Source organism: Mastigoproctus giganteus, chromosome 7 (assembly GCF_048544385.1).
Source record: "Mastigoproctus giganteus isolate SK-2022 chromosome 7, ASM4854438v1, whole genome shotgun sequence".
In the NCBI taxonomy this organism is placed as follows: domain Eukaryota; kingdom Metazoa; phylum Arthropoda; class Arachnida; order Uropygi; family Thelyphonidae; genus Mastigoproctus; species Mastigoproctus giganteus.
The window spans coordinates 38176662-38204408 of record NC_143581.1 but is presented as its reverse complement, the minus strand read 5'-3'; the positions used below and the strand labels follow the sequence as shown (position 1 = coordinate 38204408).

Below are 27747 nucleotides of genomic sequence, written 5' to 3'. Positions count from 1 at the left end.
GACTGTTTTGAAAGAGAGAGCGGGAATTATAGAAGCCAATTCAGAAGAACAGTACCCATGGAAATATTTTTAGAAGAGGCATGCAGCAGAAACAGTACGTCTATGAGACAGCAAGTGGAGAGACTCTGTTAGAGATGAATCATTAATTAATCTAACTGCCCTCTTCTGAACAGAATCAAGAAGCCTGAGAGGGGTTTTGGGGGCACCACCACAGATGTGGGAACAATATTCCATGGCAGGACAGATTTGCGATTTAAACAGAGTGAGCAGATGTTTGGAAGGAAAATAACACCAAGGGCGAAAAAGGAAACCAAGGCTTATTCCCTACCCAAGCATTATAATCTCCCAAAATAACTACATGGTCCTTTTTTACATTCTTATCTAGTTCTTTTTGTAACTCTAAATAAAATTTATCTGTTTCTTCCTCTTTTCCATCTTCTGGAGCATAAATTCCAATTATACATAAATAACCTCTGTCTAATTTAAATCTTACCATTATTATTCTATTATTTATAAATCTGTAGCTGTGTATTTTGGTTTTCCATTTCTGATCTATTAATATTGCTACCCCTCCACTAGCTCTTTCCTTTTGATCTACTACACTGTATATATCATTGTATAATAATCATAATCTTTTGTACCTTTTAATTTTTTCTTTGTTTCTGTTATTACTGCTATATTTACTTTCTTCTGTTTTAAGTGTTTAAGTAATTCGACTTATTTATATCCTAATCCTCCTCTTATGTTCCGTGTTACAATATTTAAAATGTCCGTTATTCCTTTTCATTTCCTTTTACTAGTCCGAGTTGCGTCCCTTTGTCCATCTAGTTTTCCTCTTTGAGCTTTATGAGTTTTTATTTTATTTTTTTATTCATCTTCTAATATATTATTACCAACACCATTTGGCATCTTCTCATATTGTGGAAATAACTTCAACTGTGATTGGCATGTTGCATTACCAGGGTACCTGCCCGCCCACTAGTTTTGAAACTATCGTCTGAGTGGTGGTATCCACTGAAAATAAATAACAGTAGTCTTCTCTACTAGAGAAGCATTATTTATTTGAAGTAGTGCAATACCAGCTATCTCTGTGAAGGCACCCACAATGTGAGATACAATTAAAACAATGCCTTTACACTACATATGTAGTTCAAATTTATGGGTCTACACCAATATTATATAAGTTATTTTTAATAACAAATAATTATATTCTGGAATTTGGTTATAGCAGTCAAGAATTATTCATGTGCACCAGGATGTCTTTTTGATCAGTATGGATGCTGCCTGTTTTGGATATGAGATCCTGACTGTTTTTCAAGGTGAGCAGGTTTTGGACAACTATTTGGGAGAGAAACTCTACTAGTCATTTGGGAATTTTCTGTGCAGAGTGATGTATTCCACTAATAATAGGTCTGGCTGGAAAACTGGGTTTATAGACTTATGTTTACTCGGTTTATAGACAGGTATGGAGACTCTAAGTTGCAGGTCTTCATCTGTGTGCTTTTTGTCCAATAGCAATTTTAGTTTCTGTTTTACTTTTCTTTCAGTCTGGGTAGTAGAGTTGACTTCTAACTGTTAGTAAGAAGTAACTGTAACTGTTTGTAACTGTTCAGAATCTAATGATTATGGCATTGCCTTTATCTGCTTTGGATATGTAGATTTGGAGATCAGTTAATGCCCTTCTTTCTGGGGCTGGTAGGTTTTTGGATCTTTGGAAGATCTTGTAATCTGTGTTTTTTTAGTTCTGTATGGCTGCTAGATTAATCAAGTCTCTGGCATTGGTGTCTTGAACATTATGGAGGTGAGCAAGGAACTTAAGCATGGTATTGTTGCCAAGGGTGGGTTTGATAAGTACAATAATTTAAGACATCAAATTGAATAAATTGGAAACATTATGATTGTGACCTATTTTTGAAATAGTTTTATAGGCTGGATAAATATATAGATAGGTTTGATTCAGCTGCAGGTTGTTTTAAAATTTGCTGTAAATAAACTGCTGCATTTTCCACATTCATTTCACATAGTGCAATATTGAAACTTTTGCTGGTAGAAAAAGAAAATAGAAATCTACAGAAGTGATCAAAAGCACCTACTTGGAAGTTGCAAAAGCACCTACTTGGTTTTTTGCCGTTTGCCTTGTGTCGGCTCTTCCTGCAGTTTAAAAATTCTCTTAGTGTTTATGCTAAAGATTATTGCTTGATTGAGTGGAGATCCATAAAATTTTATTAAGACAACTAAAGCTTGTTAAACATATATTTCACTATTTTTAGAAACTGGAATTATTTATCTCCAAAGAAAAGGCCACGGTTAAATCAGAAATAGCAGAAAACTTACTGAGCAAACCAGAACATGATACCAACAAAATGCCATTCACACAGCATTACTTAGTAAGTAATATTTAGAGTTGCTACTCCTGTGTGGTCACATTGTCTTGAAACAACAGAAGAATGATCTTCAGAAATGCATATTGGAGGAAAACGATTTAGCTTTAGATGCAATTATTTGCAATCATTTAGCCTTTTTTATATATAAATGCTTCTAATTAGCAATTTTTTCTCCCTCTTCTTTTAATTTTCCATTAATCTTCTTTCCATTAATTTCCATTAATCTTCTTTCCAGTAGATTAATGGAAAAGCCAAATTAATAGTTGACTGTTATAGTTGTTTTATTAAGCATAAAACGTTGAAAAGGTGCTACTCTCTGTCATTAATGAAAATGATCTTGATATTCAAGTTAGCAGATTTAATGATCTCTACTTATTAAAATAACAACCCCTATCCCCAACCATTTAAGATAGCACTATTTTAAAAGCTTTTATGAGACGTAGAATTACTTTCCTATCTCCTAGTTAGGAAACTAACTAGAAGATAGGAAATAGATTTAAATTGCATAGTTAATGTAGTGACCTTAATGCAGAACAAACTTGGCCCTAACCAAAACTATTGCCTTTTTAGTGCACTACTTTTAAAGAAATGGCATTAACAAAAGGTTGATTTGGCCATTTATTTAAAGATGAGCTGTCTTCATGAAGAATGAACAAATCCCTGTTTCAGGAATTTGCACATTCTTCATGAGAATGACAAGAGATTTCTAACAATAATTCCCCAGAAAAACTGTAAAGGAGATGATGATGATGCAAGCTGCCATCAACATATGGAGTTCAAAGTTATTTCGGAATTTTATAATTTCGGAATTAAATTTGGGATGTATTATTTTTGACTAATGACTTTTCTTAATAAGTGATAATGAAGTTCCTGCTATATATGTTACACTGAATAAATAATGGAAGTTTTAATTATTTACATATGATTCATTCTTACTTTGGATACAGGTATTTAGAAGTGGTATTGTTTAAAGCTTTATGAATTTTGTGTTAAATTATCTCCCCTATTTTGTGTTAAATTCTCTCACTTTATCTCATCCCTAGAATCCGGAAGAGTAATATATCTTACAAGTCAGTTGGACAACTTCCCAAAGCACCAGAAATAAGAGAGTTGAAAATTTTTGTTGGTAAGTCTTTTCTAGAAAATTCTGTACATTTCTACTTGTGTGGATTTAGATACCATATGTGAAAGATTTTCTTATAGAAGTTGTATTATTATTCTCGACTAATAGTAATAGTGACAAAGTGTATGATTTTTTACTATTTAATATTTTGAATACGTGAGCTTTACAGACCTTGGGAATTAGGACTTTATGATATAATTAGAGCACTGATTTTTTAGGTTAAAAAAAATTGTATTCAGGAGGTAGTCATCGAATTTTTTTAATTTTAAATAAATAAGGTGAAATTAGATTAAAAATATAAACAAAGTAATTATACATAACTTTTAACAAGTATACTTTGCTTTCCATGTTCATGTTATGACAAAGGACAAGTTCTATAAGAAGTATAGTTTAGTTAAACAAAATAATTCTATGATTTCTTTAAGGGACTTTTTTTTTTTTTTTTTTTAAATTATCGATGAGCACCTGATAATCTTATTTCTTTATGCCAAACTACATTTGTTGATAGTTACATTGTTAACAGAAACTGAACTTGGCCTGTTATAACGTAAGATCACTCATTGGTGAAGACAGGATATTAGAGCTGAAAAAGGAATGAGAAAATGTGAATTGGAATATCATCGGTTTGGCTGAAACAAGAAGAAGAAATGAATCACTTATAAGTTTATCAAGTGGAAATCTGCTGTACACCAATGGAAACAGTGAAGGAGTGAAGGTGGAGTTGAGTTTCTGGTCCATAAAGATTTTAAAAACATTTTGGAATTCAAAAGTACATCACCAAGGGTGTCAAGACTAATACTCGAGATTTCTAAGAGGTACAAGCTAAAGATTATAATGATTTATGCACCAACATCGAGCCATGATAATGAAGAGGTTGAAGAAATGTACACCGAAATTGAGTGTCCTCTAGATGAGCAGAAAACCCACTACACTATTATTACGGTGGACTTCAATGCTAAGGTTGGAAAAGGACAAAACAGCGCAGAAAGGGAAACTATAGGAAATTTTGGGATTGGTGAAAGAAATGAAAGAGGTGAAAGACTTGTGGAATTTGCAGAATCTCAAGGACTGTTAGTAATGAACACTTTTTTTTTCAAGAAAAGGGTGAACAGAAATTCATGGAAGAGTCCAAATGGATTAACTACTAATGAAATCGACTTCATCTTCACTAACAGAAGATATATTGTGAATGATGTTACCGTCCTGAATAAGGTAAATGTTGGAAGTGATCACAGAATGCTAAGATGTACACGATATAGATGTAGGAAAGGAAAGGAAAAAACTGACTCGAGTAAATAATACAAAGGTCTTTGAGATAATAGAAGAGGAGAGAAAGCAGTATGTACTGGAACTTAAGAACAAGTTTGAGCTTCTGCAGACTGCTCAGGACCAAGATATTGACGAGGAATATTACAACTTTCTGAAAGCGATAAAGCCCAACAAACCTATAGGGAAAAAGAAATCCAAAGAAGAAAAAATTAGTCAAGAAACACTTGTCATGATGAACTGAAGATGACAAATGAAGAGCAAGAAAAACACTGACAGGGAAAAAATTGAGTATACTGAGTTATGCAAAGCCATTAGAAAGAGACTCAGAGAGGACATAAGAACATTTAACACAAGAAAAGTAGAACAAGCATTATGGGAAAACAAAGGATTTAAATCAGCAGCCATGAGCAGTAATACAGAAAGACAAATGATACTGAAACTGAAGAACTCCAAACACTGTGGGACTCCACTAATAACATTAGTCCAAGAAGAGCAGCACCCATTGATTACCACCCTCTGTCTTCTCCCACTTAACCATCCTTTTATCCATTGTAGCAACTTACCCTTAATACCATTCTGCTCCAATTTGTACAATAGTCTTCCATGCGCAACAGTGTCAAAAGCTTTCCTGAAATCCAAATACAGTAAACCCCACTATTCGCAGTATCTGTATTCGCGTATTCGCGATCGCTGATTTAATATAAAATGAAACCTAAAAAAATGTGAATTTTAAAGCGCCGTGAATATTTTCCGCCATAAAAAAACATGGGCGTGGCTAAAATTACCTTTTCCAGTCAAAACAGCACTCAGTGGGTTGGGGGAGAGGTGTGACAAAATCACGAGCGTGCATGTTTCTCACTAATCCTTGTTCAGTATGTGTTATGCGCTTGTCATGGAAGGTTTCGTCTTTTGCTTTTAATTTATATGCTTATAAATTGAATAAATTTATCAATTTATAAATTGATATGCTTACAAAAATGATAAATCTACCGTTTTGCGGTGTAAAACACTTTTTCGAGTGTGTTAACGGAACAAAGTGACTTTATTGTGGACAAGTTCTTTCTAACCCCTACAAAAATATGGCTACGAATAACAAGAGAAATGTGAAGATATCAAATAAGGTGATGACATTAGCAAATAAAATTTGAGTTATTAGATAAAATTTCTAATGGTGAAAGTGTCTCCTCAGTGGCAAAACATTATAAAATCAATGAGTCAACGTTACGATCAATCAAAAAATCGGAAGAAAAAATCCGCCGTAGTGTCCGTGAAAACGCGCTAATTGCTTCAAAAATTTGCTCTGTAACTCGTGATGTTAAATTAGAAAAAATGGAAAAGGCTTTAAATCTGTGGATAGAAGACCGAACTCAAAATAAAATTCCGTTAAGTTCACTCATCATTCGTGAAAAGGCAAAACTCCTTTATCAACATTTAGCTAAACTGGTGATAGCACTGGCGAGATAAGTTTTTTTAGCTAGCAAAGACGCTGGTTTGAAAGATTTGTTTGAAATTTCTAATAAATATTACGTTTAATATTAAATTGTTTCTTATTTTCATTTCGATGCCATATGCTTGCTCTCACTATGTACATAGTCATATTATGAAGGTACATATAATACATACATAGACAGAATTTTAGACTAGTTTTTCTTATTTATTTCATACTTTGGAACGGAACCCCTTTATTACTATGGGAGCCATAACTCAGTATTCGCGTTTTCAGTATTCCGACATTTCTCAGGAACGTAACCCCCGCGAATAGCGGGGGTTTGCTGTACAGTAATACCCCGACTTACGCTACCCCGACTTACGCGAACTCGGAGTTACGCGGTTCTTGATTTTTTCGTTTGGCAACGCTGCCGCCCACTATCTTCAAGGTCGTTTTTCATTATCGATATACGGTGCGACGGCGGAGAATGAGAGCGAAAGATGAACAAAATTCAACTTTGCTGCTTTTATGTTTTTTATATCAGTGAAGGGGAAACGTTATTATGGTGAAATGTGTTTCACATTTCACCATAATAACGTAAAAACCAACACAATTCCAGCTATCGGTATAATCGCCAATGCAATTAGATCGAGTTTACTACCAGTTTATAACAGATTCCACTAGCAGAAACGCAACTGGATTTTTATTGTTTTATGGTAGTAACCCCTAGAAATGTGAAGTGTTAATAGTGTATCTCTGCCTTTATGGTGTTGTTTATTCAGTTGCTACATGCGCGCAGCTTTGTTTATGCGTATCAAGCGTGCCTCCTCGTTTTGTAATTGCGCTTTATTCCCTAAAAATGAGTAAAATACTTAATTAAAAGGTGTGAAAAGGAAGCGTCCTGGTGAAGACACTGCAGATTCAGAGAGAAAAAGAAAAGCAATTATCGATAAACAGAGGCAGACTGGGTCAAAAATTCTTACCCAGGAAAATTTATAGTGGCCTCATACTATGGTTTATGGCCAAAATCACACCGGCCCACCGGGGTTTCCCCGGTAAGGCTTATGGCCAGTCCGCCTCTGTCGATAGAGAAAAAATATGAAATTGTGAAACACTTTGAGCGAAATGAAAGACCATGTGATATTGCACGTGCTACAGGCCTAAATGAAGCAACGGCGAAAAGCACATGACAACTGCAAACTTGACAGGTTGAAAATTGAAAAGGCGTTATAGCTACAAAGCAAGGAATAAAAAATTATTAGCTTGCTACGAAGAAATTCTGCGTGAAAATGTCGTCAGACGAATTTGTTAGATTTTATGAAGCCATCGACATCGAAATAACTTTTTTACGTAAGTCATTTGTTTTTTTAATACATATTTTGTATTAATATGTATAAAGAACTGCAATTTTATTAATATTTTTCTTCTAAACTAGTGTTTTTGTTAGTCCTTGGTCCCAATTAAGCAAAATTTATATGTATTTATATGCAAAGTTGTACCCCGACTTACGCGATTTTCGTCGGACCCACCTATCGCGTAACTTCGGGGTATTACTGTATATGATATGAAAATTATTTTTTGCATCCAGTTCCTTTGTAACCACATCATAATATCCTATCAAATTGTGGTAGCCATATGGGCTGTTATTATTATTATTAATAAAAAAGGCATTAATTTTTCATGCCTTGATACGGCAAGCCATTCCTTTATTCTCTCATAGGCCTGAAAATTTTAGGCAGCAGTATTTTTAAACTGGTGCACCTTTGACTGACTGTCCCATGTTAGAATTAAGTATTTCTGTATTCATGTTCTATTTTCAAAAACAGATTTATAGGAAAAATATAAAACACACACAAACTTAAAACATGAAGAAAATGGATGGTACAAGGAGTCATTGCTTGTGAGCATGAGGTAAATAATCGATCTCTGTGGTTTATCAGGTACTCTGGGTAAAATTGCATATCATTAATTTTTATATATATATATATATATATATTTTTTTTTTTTTTCAAGTTTTGTTTAATTATTTAATAATAATTATTTTATCTCATTGTGCTATTGTAGATTGCTTTTGCATTTTCTTGATTGTATGTTTTATCATTTTTAGATAAAAAATACGAAGCTGTTATTCTGCCAATATTTGGTATTCCAGTACCATTCCACATTTCTACTATAAAGGTATTTTTTTGCAGGATATGTAATGTTTTTATATATAGGATATGCTACGAGTAATAGATGAACTAGAAGTCTTTCTTCCCCCCCCCCCTTGTTTCTTATTTGAAATGCAAACACAAATTATACAAAATTATTTAGAATAATGACTGTATTCTAAATGAAAATATCTAAATGAAAATAATGAATGAAAATATTTCCAAATTTTCCTATATGAAACAGGCATTCTGATTTGTTAAGTAGAAATGTTAATCTGTATAATTTGTGCTTATATTTCAAGAAGGTATGACATTTGAATAACTGTTCTGCATCAGTAAATACACATTTCTTTGCCAAATTTGCTTAAATAAAACATGTTCTTTTATGTATTTTTAATATGATATTAGTTTTATAGTAAAAGAAATCTTTTTAAAAGCACCTCTTGGGAGAATCATCAGATCTGTAGTGGAAATAGGGTTTGGGTTTTGGTTACATGATCATGGGGGAACCATCAGACCTTTAGGTCTTATGTTTGGATATAACTATAAACAAATACCATTCATAGCTGCCAACTCTCTAGATTTATGATGGGAGAATCACTTTTTTTCTATTTATTTTGACCCTTTTCTATCACATTGTTTTAAAATAGTTGATGACTAAGAATTTCTCTGGTGTGCATTTTTTTTTTTTTTTTTGCCTTTTTCTTTTTGCAAAAAAGTGTAAAATTTCTGCCTGTTTTTCATTAATGAATTGCCTGCCGTTTGTGCTAGTCTACATTGCAAAATAGAAACATAGGATAATAGCATTGTTCTCTGATGTGCAATCATTTTATTGTGTTATCATTAAATTGTTTAACAATCTTTTAATAAGATGCCCAAGAAATACAACATAAAATTTCAGAAGACATACATAAGATTTTCCACATACTATAAAATCTGAGAAATGTAATGCATTTGCCTTGTGTACTGTATGTAGGTGTGATTTTCAGTTTCATATAGTAGGAAGCTTTTCCAAACAAATATGCATTTAGAAAGAAATGCAGATATAGATGTATTCATGGCAGTGGTAATATCATACGTGCCAAATGGTCATTTGCATCTTTTGTCATAGAACATAATCTTCCTCTGAGTTGTACTAATCATGCAGGAACAATGTTCAGAATTATTTCTTGATAATGAAATAGCAAAAAAATACGGTTGTGGAAAAACAAAATCAACAGGCATTGTTAGTAAAATTGCAAAGATAGGGAAAGAAGTGTAGTGTTTGTTCTGAAAAATAGGTCATTTTTGATTGCTACAGATAGCAGTAAACAAAGTGATTCCAGACTAAATCTCATAATGGGCTGTCCTTGTGATCTTATTAATTTGTATGCTGAAAAGGGAGCTGTATGCTTCCCTATGAAAGCAGATGAATATATGGTGGACATAAACTACTATCTAGAAAGAAGTGCTGAGAATGAATATAGATTTAAACAGTTTCAACTGATGCATTTCAGTGAAGTAAAAAAATATTTTGAAGTAGGTGTACATGCTGTTTTTTGTTAAATGTGTAATTGGACTGGAAAAACACAAAGGCAACTTTTGGCAAGTCTAAGGAAGAAGTTAGTTATGAGAAATGTCATATGAGCACTTTTCAGCATTATCAAATTGAAAAGTACAAAGAGATCTAGTGAGTGCCACTTACTTATGCAAATGCGGTTCATGATCCAAAAGAAGTTTTGAAAGGAGACAAATTCTAGTTTATACTACAGCATGACCATATATCAGAGAAATTTACAATTGATTATTTTGACAATGAATACAATCAATGATCATATTTAGATCATGTAGGCTTGAACCACAGTCCACTCAGCTACATTGGCCTTCTTTGTAAATTATCCTGGGGGGGGGGGAGACTTCTGGATTGTGAACTTCTAGTGAAAGCAATCCTAAACAGGTGACCAAACTGTTAATTCTAGGCATGGCATTTTATCCTTACTTGTGCAAAAAGCAAGGATAAGGTATAAGGTTATAACCTTATACCTTATATAGGTCTTTCATGTTTGTGTGATTATTGGAGAAGTGGGGTTACCCAAGGATCAGTACTGGGACCACAGTTATTTTTGATTTTCTTAAATGACATCAGTGAATAGTAGAGGGCATGCTGTCAAATTTTGCAGATGTCAAGATCAGTAGAGTAGTTAATGATCAGCAATAAGCAAAGTTTCTGTAGGACTACTTAGATGGACTTCAGGGATGGTCAGTAAAATGGCAGGTATGTTTTAGTGCAGCAGAATGCATAGTCTTGACCCTGGGTGAGATTGAATTTAAGATAGTAGAAGAAGAAAGTGGTTTGGGATTTATATGTTTGGTGATGAAGTTCTCTGAATGATGGAGACAGGCAGCAAGGAAAGCCCATGGTGTCCTACGATTTGCTATGGTATAGGGAAATTATAAACCCACTGTATAAGGCAATTGTAAGACTGCACTTGAAATCCTGTGTCTAGGTATGGAGACTGCACCAAAAAAATAATAATAAATAAATAAAAACAAGCTTTCTTTATGTGGTCCAAAGATGGGCAGTGTACATGCCATAGATTCACTTTTGCTATTCTTGCATGGCAAGAATAGCAAAAGATAAAGGCAATTCTACTGTACCAAAGAAAATTATGTAAAATTAAACATACCTTCACTCTCTTCTGGCATGACATCTAAAGTTCTGGATTGAACTGTTTTGTTGCTTTTAACTTTCATGGATTAGTAAAATTTGAAACCAAATTACTGCATTGACAGTTGATTAATGTTACTGATATTTTATATGTTTTTGCCTTCATATATTTATTTGAAAACATTCATTTAAATAACCTCACAATCAAAAGTCAGTGAGATTCAGATCAGTTGAACCAAGAGGGATGAAGTTTCAAACATAATCGTGTCCCAGTGCAGAGAACAAAAACATACAACTGACAAGTAAAGAATATTTATGATCTTAGCAGCAGCATTTCTTTAAACTGTGGGATTATTTGAGGTTTACTTGGGGGGGGGGGGTGGTTTGAGCCATAGCTACTTTGGTTGAGTGCATGTAGAGACACATTCTGTAGTTTTGAAAGTTCACTGCCACTTTATCAGATTGTAAAATATTCTTTGGCCATTCACTTGGAAAGCTTAATGCAAAAGTTATATGGATGCCCATAAAATTTTCACTAATGAAAATTTTAGAGACACCCAAATTGGATCTTCCACAGCTTAATCAGTAACTACAGCATGACCACTCTCCTGTTGAATGGAAAAGTTCAGATTTGAATCCATTTGATGATGGCAGGACTTTTTACCAGCAGTTTTTCATGTGGTAACAAGTTGAATGATCATGAGTGGAAGTTGCAGGACTTTCTCACTGGGAAATGGTTAGTTATAACAGTACACTGGAACCTTGTGGTGTCTTTAGGAGAAGTTTGGGTTCAAATCCAGATTAAAAAATTGGGAGGGATTGTCTAAGACAGAAGGAATAGGAATTATCCCTTCCTCCGCCAAGATTATTCCAGATTTTTAGCTTATGCAAAATTCAAATCAACCTATGAATTCACATTTGTACTTCCATAATATATGATAAAAAAAGAGAGATCACATCTAGTAGTGGCAGAGTATTTAGGGTCAGGCACCACTGGTGGTTTCTCACATCTGTGCTGTATATATTCTGTGAGGGAATTCAGAACTACTGCAAAGCCAGAAAAAGTGTAATGTCTGGTTTATGTAGTATTGTGCTTTGTTCTGTTGTGTCTCAGGCTGCTTGGCTGTGGGTCCCCTAGTGGGACCCTGCATTGCCTGCCACAACCACTGGGAGGTGAGCCAGGCTGCCCATTATACTATGGCTGGCTTCTGCCAGGGTTGCCTGATCTTCCCAACAGAGGCCTTTTTTTTTTTTTTTTTTTTTTTGAAGAGAGCATATGGGGGAGTAAGAAGAGGTCAGAATGTGGGGAAGTACTAGTACCACATGAAATGCTATTTTTTGACCAAAATAACCAATTCCCAAGTAATTCTCCCGACACCAACCTCATAGCCTCTTTCAGCCAAGTGTAAATTTGAATGATCCATTACAACAGGGGTCTGCAACCTTTTTTGAGTTAAGAGCCATTTTGATCTAATTAGAGAGAGAGAGAGAGAGAGAGAGAGAGAGAGAGAGAATCCAAAGAGCTGCACCTCGCTCAAGCTGGGGGGGGGGGTTGAGAAATGGAATAGAGTGGGAAGGTGTTTTTATTAAAAAATAATTTTGAAATATTTATTAATACTGAAACAAACGTCCAGTTAGGTATGAATTAATGTGACTTTTGCTGCCGAACTTCTTGAGCAAGTCTCAACATCAGGCGAGTATGCTATAATTTTCGTCTTTAAACATGCTGAGAGACTCACATTGTTCAAATGGTTTCTTGATTTATTTTTAATACAGTTCATATTCGAAAATATTTGCCTGCAGAAATACGTCGAACCAAAAACTCAGAGAAGTTCAAACGCAAATATTTTCAAATTTATATACATGTCTGGTAAGCTACTCCATGCATTGAACACAATTTGGTCTTGCTTTATCAACTCATTTATCGCCGTCCATTTCTGTAGAATTGCAAGGGCAGCCTTTTGCCTTTCCAAATCCTCAATTTTAGCTTAAGGCATTTTAGTCTTGCACTCCACATATCCTTGATTTTTAAGTCCTCTAACTCCATTTCAAACTGCTTCATGTGGGCTAAACCCAAACTCAAAGAATTGCCGACTCTTGTATTACAATATACACCATTGTTTGGTATGTGTTGCATCGAATTTATGTGTTATAAATTGTCATGCAAGAGAACTTCCATCGCAGTTTCTGTAATATTGTTTTTTTGTCAACCTCCTTTCAATCACATCAAACGAACATGCAAAATGCTGATGCATTTGAATGTTTCCTAGGAAATTTATTTATTCATTAATTGTTACAAATATGACTTGAATTTTCATGCTGAGATTCTTGGAAAACATTATTTTAACACATGTTCACTATGTCACCTATTTTGATAAACAGGTTACCAAAGGTATGTGTGGAATGATTCAGTGATATGTCTTTGTCTATTTCATGACACATCTGAACAGGCATGAGTTCTTGCAGAACAGCTTCTCTTTCAAGAAATCCCACAAGGAAAAGTCATGGTTTTGTCTGCATTCAGAAGTGCCCAAAAAGCTTGAGTTGTGACATCCAGAATAATAGTAAGACAATATCTGAGAGCCAAAAACAGTGTGTGAAAAATCCAACACAATATTTACTTATTATTATTATTTGGTTTTTAGGAGCATTAGCAACTAAGGCCATATTGCTCCGTGAATATGCGGTGGTCATTCCCTGACCTTTCCGCATCCTCTTTATTTGGTGGTGATGGGCTCGAACCCTGGTCTAATCAAGAAGCGTGTGCTACGCACTGCTGCTCCTTCCCACCTGGCTACGGTGGCACCTCCATATTAACTTTTGTGGTGTGGCACTGCCTTGTACAAACTACTGGGTGTCCATGGTTAGCCGAGTTGCCATAAGCTGCAGTAGACAGTCATTCTAAAGCATACTTAATTTTGGTACCACTCTGGATTAACAGTTTCACTAAAGAAGAGTCCAACTAAACCAGACTTAAAAGGCTATCCACACATTCTGCTTGTTCATGGTCCCATCCTTATGAAAATAATCTTCATCTGAGACCCATGTGTAATATTTGTTTGTAGTAAGTGCTAATTTCTCTCCTTTGCCCATGCAGTGAATTGGTCTTATCATTTTGGGAAAGTTTATGCAGCACTGTATTCTTCTATAGAAACATTTTCAAATCCAATTAAACATTCATTGAACAGAATGCTGAGATATGTGTTTCCTGCTGGTGCCCAACAAGTTTCCAAAAATCCTGAAATCTTCTCTGCACATTTACATCTTTGCTTCAGTGGAAAAAGTAACTTTAGTCTTGATTTCTTTCTGATTTATTTAGGCACGATTTCTTCCATTTCTCTTATTGACAAGAGTGTGCAGAATTCATGAGCAAGTAAAATATATTTCAGTAAATGCGTGATCCAGAAGCATATGGATTGGGACAATTGAAGCTCTTTGTGGTGTGGATAACTCTGATAATATATTCCATAGCCAATATTTATATAATCGTTTATACTCCAGTATGACCACCAGTCAGAGGAGTTGACAATAAATCATGAATAAAACCATTAATCATATTTAGTGGTCCTGTGGGCTCAAACCACAGTCCACTCAACGAGCATGTGCTTCTGCACTCTTTGTCCTGACAACTCGGCTACATCAGATCTGCATAGTATGATTATACATACACTGGCCAAAAAAATACGAACCTTTGTATTAAGACAGTCACAGACAAGAAATGCAAATGAATGCAAGAAAACTGTGGTGTGGTGTGGGACGATGACATGTCGCTCCACTGAGTATAAAGACTGGACAGGCTATTTAACTGCAGTAATCTGAAGTAAAAATGGGGGGGGGACTCGTGATCTACATTGAAAAAAGCCTTATCATGGGAAAATGAAAAAAGACAACTGCTTCCTCAAAAGTATCCATCTCAGAAGTTTTTAATGACAGGAAAGCAAGCAAGCAAGCAAGTGGTTCTTCCACATCTCAAAGGTGTAAATGTGGTAGGAAAACAATGTTTCATGAGCGAAGGCATTGTGCTCTAAGGAGGACTGTACAAAAAAAAAAAAAAAAAAAAAAAAAAAGACATCCAGTGTGTAGTAAATAACATCTGAATTTAAGCGCAGAACTGTTCTTTTTCAACCTGTACCTTGTGTGGAGAATTGAATAAATTGGGTATTGGCAATTGCCTGCTTATTTGAAAGCCACTTTTTTTTCAGAGAAAAACAGAAAAATCTGCTTACAGTAGTGCCAAGAATGCTGTGATTGGGTAGTAGAACAGTGGAAGAGAGTCATGTGGTCAGACAAATCAAGATACACTTTGTTGTTGGCGCCTCCGTAGCCAGGTGGGAAGGAGCAGCAGTGTGTAGCACACGCTTCTTGATTAGACCGGAGTTCGAGCCCGTCACCACCAAATACGGAGAATGCGGAAAGGTCAGGGAATGACCACCGCACATCCCGGAGCAATGTGGCCTTAGTTGCTAATGCTCCTAAAAACCAAATAACAAACAAACAACATACACTTTGTTTTGCACTATTGGTAAGCAGAGAGAGTGGCAAGAACCTTGTGAAGCAATGGACCTTGCTTGCCTTGTTAAGAAAACCCAAGCATCTGGTGGTACCATGGTATGGGGCATTTTATTGGCACGAATTTGACCCATTAATACCTATGGAGGGTAGAATGTCATCCAGGGAATACCTGAATTTTGTACCAGATCTACTGCACCCTGGAATTTTACACTTTTATTCTGAAGTCGATGCCCACCTTGTGGATGACTATGCAACAGTGCATTGTGTGAGAATTGTGCAAAAATGGTTTGGAAAACATGAAATGGATTTCCACCATCTTTTCTGCCCCCCTACATTCACCTGATCTCATTCCTGTTGAGAATGTGTGGGATATGTTGGAAAGAGCTACTCAGCAATGAAGTTCCGACAAAATATTGCATAGCAATGATATTTTGTTGGAAGAATGGTTACAATTAGATCAGAACGCACTAAAACACCTTATAGAATCCATGCTGTGCTGCACACTTGCTGTTATTCGAAACAAAGTCAGCCCAGTTCGATACTGAATAAAGGTTTATATAATTTTAGCCAGAAAGTGTACCTCTTTACAAACATTTTCTTCAGAAAACGGTTTGTTTTGCAGTAGTCTCAAGAATATGTTTGATTTTGGCCAAAATTATGCAGTTTAGAAATTATTTTTTATGTCCATTATGGACTTTAACTGTGCTTTCCCAAAACTGTTTATAATTTGAAATTATTACTTGACTAGTAATGAACAGTGACAAAATAACACAACCACCATATAAATAAAATATTGTTCACTACTGTTCTATTAACTTCCTTTGTTTCTAATCAAATTCTGATTTAGTGAGATATTGACTAAAAAAAATTTTATATATTTTATTGATAAAAATATTTTAAGGCTATAAATAGTCATTCAATTACAATTGTTTCATTTGCAGAATATTAGTCAATCTGTGGAAGGAGGGTACACTTATTTAAGAATAAATTTTTTTCACCCTGGTACTGCCCTTGGACGAAATGAGGGTAATATTTATCCTAATCCAGAGGCTACCTTCATGAAAGAAATGTAAGTTCTAATATTCAAAACATGAATAGCTTCAGTAACTTACAAAGCATATAACTTTATAAATAGGAATTGTCACTTTTACTGTAACATGTAAGTGGAACCTTGATGATTTTTAGCTCAATTTAAAACTATGAAGCATCACAAATTATGTTAGTCTGATTGTTTCAGATGTTACCTGTTTCCATTTTATGTTTCAGATTTGAAGGATAGAATCTAGCCTTAGTTATAAATATTCCTGACAATGGCTATACTTTGGCATGCAATTTATGAGAACTTAACTAATAGTCAAACATATCCTCATTGTCCCATTAATGCTTAATGGACATACTGTTGCATGTTTGCAACACAAAAAAATAAATAAATAAAAAAATAATAATAATAAATAAAGAAAAGGGCTAAGGTGTAAAGAAAGCCAACACGAGAACAACGAGAAACGTCGGATAACTTACACAGAAAATTAGTTTCCCGACACCAGACTCTAGCGCTGCTCGCTTGGTAAACAAACAGTAGGTGTTATTGGTTGGGGCCGAAATCGAGAAGGATATATTGATTGATAGGTAGGCGTGGCAAATGATGAAATGATTGGTGGTGGGCTCAACAGACAAGCTACTGTGTAGTCACTGGTTGTCATTATAATGTGTATTTATGAGTAAAGAACAGTGCATAATAGTTTTGTGATGAACGGTAAACAGGTAATAGTAACGCTGAATCTTTTAAAGATGGAAGAAATTTGTAAGGAAAATAAAACATTGGTTGATTTTTTGATGAAAACTAAATTAATAAAAGTTTCGTTCTGTTCATTTTTATGTTCTTCATTATGTTTTTTTCTCGTTATTAAAAGCAGATTTTTGGAGTTCATGAGTGTTTTTACTATACTGTTGATTTAGGTTTGGTTACGAGAAAAGGAAAAGGTTTCTTTATTTTTCGTTATATTTTGTAACCTGACCTTAAAAATAAAAGTACAGTAATAAAAAATTAATATTTTGTTAATAAACAATTTATGTGCTAGTCCACCCATTATTCTAAAGAAAAAAGGTTAAGTTACCCACTCCATTTTGGGAGGGGTTCAAGCTCCCATAGGATTCAAGTGGAGGTAACCTGACCTTTTTTCACCATTAGGGCATATTACTGAAACAAGAAAATAAAAATAATCATTAAAAAATGTATTTCTAAATATGACTGTGATTCTAAAGAAAAAGGTTATGTTATCCCCCCTCCACTTGGGGATGGGGTCAAGCTCCCATGGGATTCAAGTGGAGGTAATCTGACCTTTTTTTCCTTTTGGAAATCATTCATTAGGGCAAGGGACAAGGTATTCTTGTATTGATTGCGGCCTCCAGGGTTACCCCTATATACCGCTGTAGCATCTGTAGGTTATTTATAGCCGGCAAGTGTGTGTGTGTGTAAGTATATATGTGTGTTGTGATGGTTGTTGTTTGCCGGCCCTGGAGTCTTAGCAGCCTGGAGGCAGGGAGGAAGCTACCTGCGTCCCGACTCCCGTCCCTAGCCACGTGGAGGTGCTCCAGGAACTATCTAAATTACACTTAGTGGGATTCCAACAAGTGGAATCCCGGTTATAATAAATAAGGAATAGGGAGGATAAAGTAGGAGAAAAGAAAGTAGAAGAAGAAAAGAGAGCAAAACACTCTCTCAGGAAAAAGAAGAAATAGGAAAGAGGAAAACATTAGTTGGAAAATCTAACAAGCGAGAGAGCTTGAAGAGGTAAAATTTTGAAGCCTGAAGGCTTGTAATTTTGAAAGAAAGATTCCCCTAGCCTGGAAGGAAGCCCAACTTGCACCGACAAGGGGAAAAAGAAAAGTCTCAAGGAAAGAACATAGGTAATGTACAAGTGGCTATTAGATAGCCACTTAAAAGAATAAATTAAGATAAATAATAAATACTTATGTCACCGATATGAAACATAGCAGTAAACATATTAACAAATTACACTGCATAAGCAGAGAGTAAAATATACAATATTTACAAAATAAGTAATTAAAATCTTGGCTGAAAAATTAGTCAACCAAGAAATTAACAGAAATAGTCAACCAGAAGAAATGCAGAAACATATATACAAAACACAAAGAGACAAACAGAACTCATCCAAGGCAAAGATATGCCAAAGACAAAACCAATAAATACTGTACAAATAAATTAGTTAACCGAATCAAAAGCAATTCTAAATTTAAATCTAAGTATAACAAATCAAAATAATAAGTTAAGTATTAAACAATAATTAATGAATATGCAGAGAAAATGTCTCTGCACAAGTAATCTAATCTATAAACATATGTACATAACCAGCAAGTGCAAAGCTGCTACCACAAGCTGCGAAAAACAAAACTTGTTTCAAATAACAAGACACGTAGAATTAACAATAATATAGGTAAGCATTAAAAAAAAAAAAAAAAAAAGGATGGCAATTGCCAACAAAGCAATTGGATCTGAGAGGGCGGGGAGAGGTCCATCCCACCCCTCAGAACCAAAACCCATTTACAGCTAAAAATGCTAGACCAAGAACTATATGGTACTAGCAAAAACCCAACTGATTGCAGCTGCAATCAGGTAGGAAAGAAAAATACAACAAATAATCAGCCCTGCAGGAAAACAAAATTAAATCAAAACACAAGCAGCAAGAGAAGCAGCCAGCAGTAAGACAGGCTAGAGAGGAAAATCATCTCACTCAACCAGAACAGCCAACTGAAGGTTGGATCTGAGGGAGCAGGGAGAGGTCCATCCCACTCCTCAGAGCCAAACAGACAACGCAACAAGAGAAAAACTGTCTCTTCAACATAATAATGAGCTAACTACACAAGTAATGTACAATATAAACATTTAAGATTAACTGCTGATTCAAAAACAATAAAATCAGTTACTCTCAGTTCTGAGAGCAAACAGCAAATCAAACAAAAGCACCATGATATTAACAAGATAATTACAGTATTTACAAAATACATACAATTTAATACAGAAAATCATTTCAGGCAACCCGGACAGAGTTCGAAGTGGGAGAGGGGTGGTCCATCTCTCCCACTCGGCCAGGCAAAACCTGAAACAAGTCTCCAGAAAAAGACGCAAAAACTCTGCGTCCAAAACACAAGACAATTTAGGCAAGGAAGAAACTCCTCTCAAAAAAAAAAAAAAAAAAAAATCAATACAGTAATATATATAAATATTAAGAACAAATAACGAAATCAAGGGTTATTCCTTGATAAAGCCGCTCTTCTCCGGAAGACACTATTAGCAAAACAAGAGAAGGCAGAAAGAGAGTCCGCCGACCAAACCAGGCACCAAAAATCATCTAAATTATATACATTTGTACAGATAGACAATTATTGTCTTAAATCCACATATAAATTACAATGTAGGACAATATGTTCAACCGTCTCCTCAGAGCCACAAGAGAGGAGAGGGGACGAGTCCAAATCTATACAAACGAGAATTAATTCCATGTCCCGTGATTAAGAAAGTGGGAAATAACCCAAGTTGAAGCCAGTTAAAATTTTTATCTTTAATAAAAACATGAGGAAAGAAAGCGTATGTGATTCTGCCGAGAGAGGAATCATCCCAAGAGTGTTGCCACTCTTCCAAAGCAAGATTGGAAAGTCTAGCCAGATCAACATTTGTAGAGTTCTCATAATTATTAGCAAAATCTCCCACCGAGGCAGGAGAGAGAGATTTCCTATGGTAAGACAAGAAATGCAATATAATTTCCAGGTAGATAGGAGACGACCATTAATAACAAGCAGGGCATCAGTAGAAACAGGTCTACATGCCCTGCAAGTATAGAGAAGGAAGGACCGCTGCGCCTGCAGAAGGTATTTTTGAACCAGTGAATTAAGAATTCTGAAGCCCCAAGCGCCGGCACCATAGCAGACGATGGGGATGAAGATACACTTGTAGTAAAGACCAAGAGAAGACGACTTAAGATTCCAGAGGGAACGGGCAAGACGCAACAGCCAGCCGGTAAGAGAACGGATTTTCTGCCGAAGGTACTTACAATGGGGAATAAAAGATAAACGATCATCAATCACCACCCCAAGGTATTTATATTCACTTTCCAATTTAACAGCCTGGTCAAGAATTTTAACCACAGGGGGACGATTACGATTCAGTAGGCCTTTCAGAAGAACATGTTTAGTTTTAGAGACTGAAATGGAGAGTTTATGGAGGGAACACCACATGTGAAGATCATCCAAGATGCGGTTTGCTTTAATTTCCAATTCAAGATGAGAATTCCCAGGTACAAGCAAGGCAAGATCGTCGGCGTAGGCAATGTTGACAATATCATCATTAGGGCAAGTTACCATTAGTGCTGCTAAAGTGATACTAAACTGATGTTATCGTGTGTTGTGTTCGCGCACCAATCAGCACATTGTTTGCCCCGCCTACCTGCCAATCAATATATCGTTCTTGACTTTGCTCCAGACTGATAACACCTACTGTCTGTTTACCGAGCGAGCAGCGCTAGAGTGCTGTATCAGTAAACTAATTTTCCACGTAAGTTATCTGACATTTCTTGTCGTTCTCATGTTGGTTTTCTTTACCTTCGCCAAGAAAAGAAATTAAAATGACAGCATTGTTTATCATGAAGAAAAATGCAGTATGGGACAATCTTGTACGTTTGAAAGGAGAGTTCATTGAGAAGATCGCTTAATGTGAAAGAGGAGAGACAAACTACTGACATTCCAATCGTTTCATGTTATTAAATGTCATGATCATTTCATGTTAGTCTGTTAGAAATAGGAAACTTATGCTCCTTATGCCCTAAAATTTCTCCTGTTTTAAACATTTTTTAGTGAATGTTGTAGTTCAGGATGAAATTTGTCATTCCAAAAATAACACTCTTGAAAACACAGTCGTTCAGTGCCACCTGTGAGGCAGGGAACAGTCCCCCCCCACCTCGATGCTGCTCAGGTGCAAATATGAAAATAATATAGCAGTTGAGATGTATTCTGGAAAACTTTCCCATTTTTATTCATAAAATCTTCAGTAGTGTAGTGTAGTGTCATTTACAAACACCTTTGCGTAATTCTGAGCCCAGTACTGTTATTATAACCATATTGTCACTTTTTTTTTTTTTTTTTTTTTTTTTTTTTTTGAGACCTTGAACTTACTGTGCTTGCACTCAAGTTATTTCTCCCTCAGATTTCCACCTTTTCAAACCATTAAAATTTTTGGGGTGAAAGCTGTTTGTCAAAAATGCAGCAGTAGATGTATATTGTCCAGTAGTTGCAGTTATAACTAATTTTATGCTATAGAGATATTAGCACAATCAAGAATAAACAGGGAAAGCAACTGACTGACATGCCATGATTCTAGGTCAAATTTGAACTCCCCTCTCCTCCATATTAAAGTGATGACCATGTGAATTTTAACATTGTAACTACATGTACAGACACTAACTTTTTGATACAGTCATTTTTATTAAATTTATTATTCTTTATTTAAAAAAATAATGCTAAAACAGTGAATAATTAATTGCCTTTAATTCACATGGCTCCCCCCACCACGCCAACCGGGCTAGCCGAGTGGGTAAAGTACCTGCCTGGCAACCCAAAGGTCGCGGGTTCGATTCCCGCCTCGGGCTTGGATCAAAGTACTGCAAAAACCTTGGGAGGTGCAATATGGCCACAGAAGCCGATGCGCCAACAACTACCAAATCAAAAAAAAATCCCCCCACCACACACACACACACACACACACACACACTTTGAGTGGTGCGTATTGTATACCATGTAACTGCTTGTGTAACACTGAGTTAACAAAAGTAGCTGCCATTGTCAGTATTCTGTTCCATTTTGGCAATTAAAATATAATGTGACATTGCGAGGTGCACACTTTTAAACAATTCCTACCTTTCTTCCAAAAAACATTTTGCAAATAGTGTAAAGTGCAGTCAATTTTTTTATTTTTTAAGTTTCTTTCTTAAAATAGGCCCCTGGGATTTGGAAAATAATCACTCAAAACTGCAATAATATATACCACCTTTCAAATGACAGAAAATTTAATAAAATAATAAATACAGGGTAAAATTTGTACAAAAATGTATATTTAAAATGATATAAAATAAATTCAGTACACTGATAAAATGAAAAAGTTTGTTAAAAGTGATAAAATAACAGAATTAAAGCAATAAAATAGTAAAACACACTAGAGCTTTCAGAAGCAACAACCTCCTTTGTCAACAATGAATTTGACAGTAATTGCATATCTCCTGCTGTGTTCACTCTACAGTCCTGACCTTGCACTCTGTTTTTCTCCCCCTCCCAAAACTAAAGGAGCTATGAGGGATACGTTTCCAGTCATCAGAAGAAATTGTGAATTGGAGACTATTTTGATATGCATACGAGAATCGTCTCTGATTCTCAAAATGCATATCATTTGTCCATTCTTCAAAAAAATGGTTTCCATCGTGTTTTTTGAAGAATGGCAGAAATGTTGGAGTAAGTGCATTTCATCAATTGGGGACTACTTTGAAAAGGACCATTAAAATATGGATGGGGAAAAAAAATATATCATTCTCTATTGAACAGCCCTCATATATTCCTAGCATAATGAATAACAGTGACAAGGCACTTCACCATTGGCCTACATCACATCTCTCATCTTACCAGGTGCCTGGCAGAGTTATTTCATCTGGTTATTTTGATGTGGGTTATTTCAACTAATACATCTGTATTGAGTTCTTTAACATACACATTCTCTTTGGGAAAATTTGTGCTATTCAGAATTTGATGCCCTGAACGTACCTGTGCAAGTGCCAAGCGATATTAGTGACCACAGCACCTTTCCAGGGTGATTATCTAGTGCGCCTAACTGTAAATACGTTTCTCCTGAGTTTCGCAAGTCCAATAACTCCTGAATATTATAATTAAATAGATATATTCAAATACTATAACCTAGAAAGGAAAGCCACCTTTCTTTAATCCCTCTTATTTTTAGTTAATACTAACCCTCTTCTTCGCTTGGGTCACTAGGTGGCACTGCTCTTGCCTCCACATGGCGGGGCCGGTAACCTGGGAGAAAAAGACAATCTCCCAGGGCGGAAAAGAGCATATCATGAGTAAGTCAAATTCAGACTTATCTTGGCTGCCAGGCGCAACCCAGATATCAAAAAATAAAGATAATTCCACAGCAGGAACTGCAAAGTGCCAAAAAACTGAGCCAGAGACCTATCCAATTCCAACTTATTTGATCATCCATTCAACTGGTGAGAATGCAGTTGGCAAACTTTCTCCATTTAGAGTTCAAAAGGAATTGGAAAGTAGAGCTCGATCTCCGAAATCCATAAAACGATTCAGGTCAGGAGATATTCTCATTGAGACATCTAATGCCAAACATTCTGAGCGACTTCTGAAAATTAATTTCTTTGCAGGACTCCCAGTAACTGTAATGCCCCACAGATCACTGAACACCTCTAAAGGATTGATCTCAGACTGGGATTTACTAGATGTATCGGAAGAAGAAATGCTAGAAGAACTGAAAGAACAAGGTTATTCATGTCAAGAGAATCTCCATCAGAAAATATGGCAATCTGATCCCTACCCACAATCTGATCTTGACCTTTAATACACCGAATCGTTCATCATCCATTAAGGCCGGATATCTGGTATGCAATGTCAGACCATATGTCCCAAACCCGCTACGGTGTTTCCAATGTCAGAAGTACGGACATTCCCAGACAGCTTGCCAGGGAACCCCTACTTGTGCAAAGTGTGGTTCAGTAGAACACAATTCCGAAAACTGTAATGCTCCTCAACCAGTATGTCCAAACTGCAAAAAAGATCATCCCGCTTATGCTAGACCATGTGAGCACTGGGAAAAGTGAGAAACTTATCCAGAAATATAAAACCAACCATCATTTTTCTTACCAAGAAGCAAAGAGAATCATCTCACCACCAACTCATACAAACAGACCTGCGTATGCCCAAGCCACCAAAAAATCCAATCAACTGCATCACAAACTGAACTAACAGTACCCCCCCAAAAGAGTCTTTCTTGAATTACGTAAAATCTTTGTACAGTACAACTCAAACCCAAGCAGTCAATACACCAATTTCCATACCACTCGAAAACCTCCACACCTCAGATCAAGGACCCAAAGAAAAACATATCCTAACTTCTAGTCACCAACAAGAAATGGACACTAAAGAAAAATCAGCAGATTACCCTGTCCTTCAAATTTTCGTTGAAAAAGACATGGACACAGAAAGGCCTACCTTCCCAAAAAAAGATAAAAACAAGAGTGAAAAACAGAAAACCTCAGCAACACGAAAACACTCGGAAAGGCTAACAAGAGATAAATAATGAACAGAATAATACAGTGGAATTGTCGTGGATTCCATGCCAATGTCGATGACCTATACGATCTTACCTGTAAATACTCGCCAATATGTCTCTGCCTTCAAGAGATGTATTTAAAACCCCAAAATACACCAGAACTGTCTCGTTATAATATTATTAGAAAAGACAGAACCAATCAGAATATTGCACATGGTGGTGGTGTAGCTGTTTTAACAAACCCATTCCTACCAAACAGGTCTTACTGAACTCTCCCCTCGAGGCAATAGCAGTCCATGTGGCTGCCGACTTCCATGTGACAGTCTGCTCCTTATGCATCCCACCAAGCTATACCTTCCAACAAAATGATCTAAACAATTTTATAGCTCAACTCCCAACACCTTTCCTCATTCTGGGAGACTTAAATGGTCATCACACTATGGGGTAACAACAACATCGATCAAAGAGGAAAACTAATTGCACTGTATCTAGACAATAACAACCTCCTTCTAAATAATGGTTCACCTACATACGTTCACCTTCCTTCAGGAACAAGTACTGCAATGGACTTGTCTATCTGTTCAGCAACCTTGTATCCTATTCTTAAGGTGATGATAAACAACGATCCACTACATAGCGATCATTTCCCCATAATAATTGAATTACTTAATTAGCCCTCTGATCATCCTACTAAAATTCCGCATTGGCTCACTGATAAAGCAGATTGGCAGTCCTGTAAAAAATTAACTAAGCTTGATCCCAAAATAATCCAAAATTCCACAACTGATGAAGTGGTTGACTATGTCACAAAAACGATATTACATGCAGCAGAACAAACCGTACTGAAATCCTCTTCAAAATTACCGATTCATCCAAAAATCTGGTGGGGTGATGAATGTCTTGTGGATAAAAAAGAGCAAAGCAAAGCTTGGAATTATTTTTACCGTCCAACTACAACCAATCTCATTCAATATAAGTGCACTAGAGCAAGAGCGAGATATGTTAGACGCCGCAATAAAAAGGCTGCTTGGATCTGCTTCACTTCGACTATCAATCAAGCAACTCCTACACATAAAATTTAGAAAGCAGTCACAAAAATGAGTGGCAAATATCAAACGACACCTCTACCCATCATAGAATGGGCAGAATGTAAATGATCCTGCTGGAATTGCCAATATACTAGGTGAAACCTTTGCCAAAACATCAACAACAGAAAGTTATACACCGACCTTCAGAAGATTGAAAACAAGTTTAGAAAAACAAAAGTTAAACTTCTCTTCAAAAGGAGAACAATACAACTTACCTTTTACCATCCACGAACTACATAGAGCCTTGTCAACATCTAGACGCAGTGCTGTAGGACCAGATAATATTTATTATTCCATGATACAGAAACTAAGTACCGAATCATTACAGTCACTTCTTCATCTATTCAATAGACTCTTCCTGGAAGATAAATTCCCTAATCAATGGCATCATGCTATGGTCCTTGCCTTTCCTAAACCAGGTAAAGACCCTACAAATGCCACTTATTATAGACCTATCGCCTTGACGCATTTGCAAAATTCTCGAAAAGATGGTAAACCGCCAACTGATCTGGTACCTTGAAAATTTCAATCTGCTAAATTCTGCACAATTCGGTGTTCGACAAAACAGATCTACACTAGATATACTAGTAAGACTAAAGAATTCCATTCAGAATGCATGCCTCAGATCGGAACATCATGTATTAGTCTGCTTTGATATCAGTAAGGACTATGATTCCATGTGGAAGTATGGAATACTCCGTGAATTACATTGCCATGAACTTCTGGGTCTCCTCCTGATTTTCATACAGAATTTCCTATGGAAATGTACATTCCAGGTTTCGATTTAAAACCTCACTGTCCCAAGTATTTTCACAAGAAGAAGGAGTTCCTCAAGGCTCTGTACTCAGTGCTTCACTTTTTATAATTGCAATAAACACCATTGCCGGACAACTTCCAAACACTGTTGATAAAGCACTGTTTGTAGACGACCTTAGTATTTGGTGTCATGCGAAAAAAATGAATATTGTTGAGAGACAGTTGCAAGGGGCAGTAACTAAGATCTGTTCACGGGCTCAGACTAATGGGTTTCAACTTTGTTTGCAAAAAAAACATTTTGCATCCATTTTTGCTGCCAACACAAACTCCACCCCAATCCAGAGCTACAACTGAATTGCCAACCAATAGCAGTTCATCCCAGCATACGGTTCTTAGGAATCACTTTAGACCATAAACTCACTTTTCTTGAGCATATCAAAAGACTAAGAACATCACGTCAACAAAAACTAAATATCTCCGGGTTCTCTCTCTGCAACTAAGTGGGGAGCTGATCACCTTACTTTATTATGGCTTGACTACGGAGAACCAGTGTATAGTTCAGCAAGACCTAGTGCCCTTCGCTGGCTTGACCCTATCCATCATAGTGGAATGCGCATTGCTTTAGGAGCATATCGCACGTCTTCAATACATAGCCAATATGCTGAAGCACATGAACCCCCTCTCTCAATCAGACAACAACAACAACTGATACTATGTTATGCCTATAAAATTAGATATATGCCAGATATTAGATATATGCCAAACTGGCAGATACTTTTCACATCACAGCACAGCAGGTTATACCAAAACCACCCTAATGCTAACCGTCCTTTGGGTATGAGAATAAAACACCTCTTAGAAGAACTAAATTTGACCTTAGACAATGTGGCACATAGCCTCCCATCCTCTCGTGCTCCTTGGAATATCACTCCACCTTCGTGTGACTTACATCTACATGAATGGAATAAATCTACATTGCATAGAGAAAACTTCTTGCAACTATACCATGCAGTAGTGGACCAGTTTCCCAGTTTTTT

At 36.0% G+C, this 27747-nt stretch overlaps 1 protein-coding gene across 1 annotated transcript in view; it reads left to right on the top strand.

Annotated features, from left to right (window-relative positions):
- dre4 (SPT16 homolog, facilitates chromatin remodeling subunit dre4) overlaps positions 1-27747 on the top strand; it is a 292696-nt gene that overhangs the window by 207028 nt on the left and 57921 nt on the right. Inside the window, exons 14-16 of the mRNA XM_090377621.1 lie at positions 3428-3510; positions 8313-8383; positions 16456-16583. Of these exons, the coding sequence (XP_090233747.1) occupies positions 3428-3510; positions 8313-8383; positions 16456-16583 (282 nt within the window). The remainder of the gene's footprint in view (positions 1-3427; positions 3511-8312; positions 8384-16455; positions 16584-27747) is intronic.